Genomic DNA, 4,514 nt, shown 5'->3' with positions numbered 1-4,514 from the left:
AAGAATAAGGGGGAGTTTATGTATGGTGTCCCTTCCCTTCTTTCTTTCTCTTTCTTTCTCTTTCTTTCTTTCTCTTTCTCTTTCTTTCATGTGTATGTCTTAGTGGCTGTTTTGTGTGTGTGGGGCAGGTGCATCCTTCATGCACTTCAGAGGAAAGTTTGAAATTTTTCGAAGACTGGGCAAAGACACACGGTGCTCTCTAACGGAAACTCCAACTTCTTTCTCACTCTTTCTCTCTTCTCTACTTCTCTCTTCTTCTCCTATCTTGGTTCTCCTAAAGTTGACGGATGTCGGCCCCCCACCTCAGTGTATGTACACATAGGACAGGTGGTAATGATCATGCATGCGTAGAAACACAGCGCAACTCTGCTCTCTCTATATCCTTCCCGCAAGAATCCCTACATCTATCTATCTATATCTATCTACCAATATCTATGTATCTACATGTATCTATCTATCTATATCTATCTACCTGTATCTATGTCTATCTACGCTCTACAGGTTGGCATTGGCTGTCGCTCTCTCTTTGTGTGTCTCAGTGGCGTGTGTATATACACCATTTGAAAGAGTAACCGCAGGCTGTCTCGTCTCATTCTCTCCGCTTCGCCATCCCAAGTTAAACCTCCCTTGTTGATCCGACTCTCCTTCTTCTCTTCTTATACAGCAACATGAGAAACTCCCTTCAAAAGACAGTCCGTGGCATATATAAGAAACATACAGACAGACAGAGAGGGAGGGAGATAGACAGATAGACAGGCCACATCAGTTAGAGAGAGATACACTGATAAGTAGTCGTCTCTGTGTGGATTATAGAGAGACACACACACCTCTCTTTCGCCGCAAGGGTTGTTCATTCTTAATCGATCAGATGCATTATTCATAGGGATCATCCAGCCATCGGCAGGCAGTAGGGATTGCACATCGGGGACTGCAGATGATCTTATCAGCTTTCCTGCACTCTTTCTCTCTCTCAAGGGCATATAAATAAGTATCTCTCTACCTTCACAGCTATCCTCTACAGATTCGAAGAGCCTGAAGAACGATATATATCCATATATACATACACCTCTTAAAGGAGAAGGGCTGAGTACCGCGTATAGTCTACTAGAGTGCTGATACACCAAAAGGATGCATGTGTCTTTCTATATATAGAAAGATAGAGAGAGACAAAGCGAGAAGAAGACCTTCGACGGGTATTATCTTATATACCGTTCGAGAAGGAGAGAGATGTATCTATTTATTGATCTATCTATCTAGCTTAATTCTCTTGCTCTCCATGTGTCTCTCCACGCAACCCTTGAAAGAGAAAGGATAGGAGGATCTCCTGAGTATCTTCTCGAAAAGACAAAGAACAAGCCGCACCCCCATGTTTGTCTGTACGTAGATAGATAGATAAATATATAGATAGATAGATTAAAGATCGATAGATAGCTAGATAGATGTGTAGGTATTGAAGTATAATACACCTTGAGAGGAGAAAGACTGTAGCAGGAGGCCCCAGTAGACTCCCCTCTTCGCCATCGACCCTCTCTTGGCAAACATACCGACCGAACTGTTCCATAGATAGATTCAAGATAGATAGATTGAAGATAGATTAAAGATAGATAGACATATAGATTGAAGATAATAGATAGACATATAGAGAGTAACGAGTACTCTACAAAGACTGTCGAACTGACGAATGGAGGTGTTTGAGATCTATTAGAGCTGTTCATTGCCTCCCTTCCTCCGTGTAGAAAAAGAAGATCGAGAGAAGAAGAAGAATGGAAGGAAGATTGAAAGATTTCTTCCTTGTCGCTTTTCTCATCTTCATGGAAAGTAACGAAGTTGTAAGAAGATTTGAAGATGTTAATTCCTACGAAGACGAAGAAGAAGAAAAGATGGGGTCTTAGTCATGACTACTATCCCTCGGCCTTTGCCTAGCTGTGAAGCTTCTCTTCTTCTCTTTTCTTCTTCTTCTTTCATCGTTTTCTTCACGAACGACACGAGAGACTGCGTCGTCCGTTCTCCACTAATACCTTCTCCTCTTCCTTCTCTTATGTCATCCACCTTACCTCNNGAGAGACTGCGTCGTCCGTTCTCTCCTCTTATCGATACAGAGAGGTATATATAGAGATCATTGACAGAGTGCAGTTGGGATAATTGGACCATCTAAATCTTTCTTTGGCTCTTTCAAGAAGGTCTGGACGACTACCAAAAGAAAAATGAGGCAAATTGAAACCTCCCAAGCTCTATGAGGTACACACCCTTCTAATACAGCTCCCCCCCCCCCCNNTGTATGTATGTGTATGTATGTATATATATGTATGCGTATGTATGTATGTGTATATATGTATGTGATCGGCCTTGTCATCCTTGGTATTCAAAGATGGAGATGATGAGAAGGAGGGTTATGCCGACGAGGACCATCTACGGAGCCGCCTTGATGAGTGTACAGACACCTAGAAGAGAAAGCTAGTTTAGGCTGAGGTGAGTATGAAGATGTATCAGCCTGTCTCTCATTAAAGCCAGGCTGCTGGAGAAGAGAAGAAGAAGAAGAAACGTCGACCCCAGCTTCCATCTGAAGAAGAAGAAAAAGAACGAAGAGAGATCCCAGATCTAGGTAAGTAGACAGAGAGGAAGAGAATGATGAAATACCCCCCGTGAGAAAAGAGAAGAGAACACACAAAGGAGATAAAAATGAAGAGAAGAAAGAAATGCATGTCTCCTTTTTCTAAAATCTATCTCGACGAGAACATCTCTCAGACCCTCCCTACGACTGTTGAGAAAGAGGAGACACCCGTGCCTCTCTACAGACCTTCGCTATCATCTCCCAGAGAGGGTCGAGATAAAGAGAAAAAGAACGGAGAGTGAGAAGGAGGATGGCAGGAAAAAAGAAAAGAATTGAGAGGAGGAAAGAAACACGAGAAGGAGAGAGAAAGTCAAAATCTATTTGTCAATCCAAGAGAGAGAACATCTAGATAAAAAGAACACGAGGATCAGGGCGGATTGCATGCATATGTAAGAAACGAAGAAACGAGATTGAGACAACATCCACTCAATATACAAAGCACTTTTCAACATACATGTCTAGAATAGACAGACATGCCTTACCATCGACACCGTCATTACTCGATTCTGCCCCACCCCTCTCCTTCTCTCTCTCCTCGAGGATTCAAAAGAGTTGCAAACAGAGCCTATCTATCTATCTATTCTTAAGGAATTTCCCTATCGATTCATCATCTATCTTCTATCTGTGGCTATCTATCGATCTATCTAGCTAGTTATCGATCTATCTATCTGCGCTAGCTTATCGATGATCTCGACATCGATATCTCTGAACAGAGAAGAACCATGGCAACCCATACTCACGTGCTATCTAGTCTCTCAGACTGTCTATCTTCTTCTTCTTTTCTATCGAAATTCTGCTTCATACAGAAAGCATTCATTACATCTTCGAAGCCTAAGCGCTCTTCTATCCATTACAGGTCTGACTCTATCGTTCTTCTATCTTCACCATATTTTTCTTCTCTAAACAGACACTTCTCTAACGCAACTGCTCTCTCTTTCTATCTCCCTCTCTGTATATCCATATAGACATCTCTCTGTCTGTCTATACATGTCTATATATGTCACGCGTGCTTTTCTTCTATCTCCGGAACTTCCCGTGGATCTTCTGATCGCCTTGACCGTGTAAAAAGACTGACGGTATCGAAGATGAAGATGACACCTCATCGTCCTCAAATGCATTGTAACTTACAAGAAGTCTAAGAAGCAGTTGATCTCTTTCGTTAGCTTTGCATGCGTCTCTCCATTCTCCTTCTATTAAGATGAGAATCTTCTCCCATCCACGCCTCTCAAGCCCCCCGATGATATCGCCGTACCCATACGTCACATGAAGAAGAGAAGAAGAAGAAGAAGGAGACGGCGAATCTTCTTCTTGCTGTCTCCTTCTCCTTCTTACGTCTGTATTCACTTCTTGAACTCCCCCCCGAAAAGAAGAAGATGCAGTAGCCTGTTTGCATGCATGATAGACAAAGCTACGAAGAAGAAGGAAAGGCCTCCCATCGAGATGCCGACGGGAGATAACCTCCTGCGGCAGTATCAAAAGGCCACACCTCGTGTCGCCACTCCCCTGCCTATCATCTCGAGAAGAAGAAGCGACAGAGGCATCCCTAGCAAGAGACGGTTGAGAAGATAAAGAGACTGTGCTAGATGACGATAGAGAAGATCTAAGTGGGGGATGCTGAAGAGTAGAAGATGAGAAAGAAGAATAGGAGGGCTCCCTCGCGACACATGAGAGCTGGGAAGGAAAGTTGCGATTCTGTCGACTTGTGTGAAGATGTGGTCGTTCTTGAGAAAGACATTCTTCTTCTCTGACCTTCTTATTCGTCTTCTTCGGAGATGTAGAATAAGGAACGGGTACACCTGGTAAGGGTGTCTCTTTCTCATGTGATATACAATCTTGGAATGCACTTGAAGAATTGCACGTTCTAGCATCGAAAGAAGAGGAGAAGGAGTCTCAAAATCACGTG

The 4,514-nt window shown here is 43.0% G+C and overlaps 2 protein-coding genes across 2 annotated transcripts in view; one reads left to right on the top strand and one right to left on the bottom strand.

The window, feature by feature from the left end:
• CSUI_004919 (aaa family protein) overlaps positions 1 to 572 on the top strand; it is a 9,587-nt gene extending 9,015 nt beyond the window's left edge. The window contains exon 11 of the mRNA XM_068065100.1: positions 104 to 572. Coding sequence (XP_067922925.1) covers positions 104 to 322 — 219 coding nt within the window. The 3' untranslated portion in view covers positions 323 to 572. The remainder of the gene's footprint in view (positions 1 to 103) is intronic.
• Positions 573 to 695: 123 nt separating this feature from the next.
• Positions 696 to 4,501, bottom strand: CSUI_004918 (uncharacterized protein; the record flags this gene model as incomplete). Its single annotated transcript, XM_068065099.1, has 2 exons — positions 696 to 2,560; positions 3,740 to 4,501. Coding segments are annotated over 2 exons (960 nt in total), but the record flags the coding sequence as incomplete, so codon positions are not given.
• Positions 4,502 to 4,514: the final 13 nt, after the last annotated feature.

Source organism: Cystoisospora suis, assembly GCF_002600585.1.
Source record: "Cystoisospora suis strain Wien I chromosome Unknown contig_2358, whole genome shotgun sequence".
Lineage (NCBI taxonomy): Eukaryota > Apicomplexa > Conoidasida > Eucoccidiorida > Sarcocystidae > Cystoisospora > Cystoisospora suis.
The sequence above is the reverse complement of the archived record's forward strand: the minus strand, read 5'-3'. Positions and strand labels throughout refer to the sequence as shown.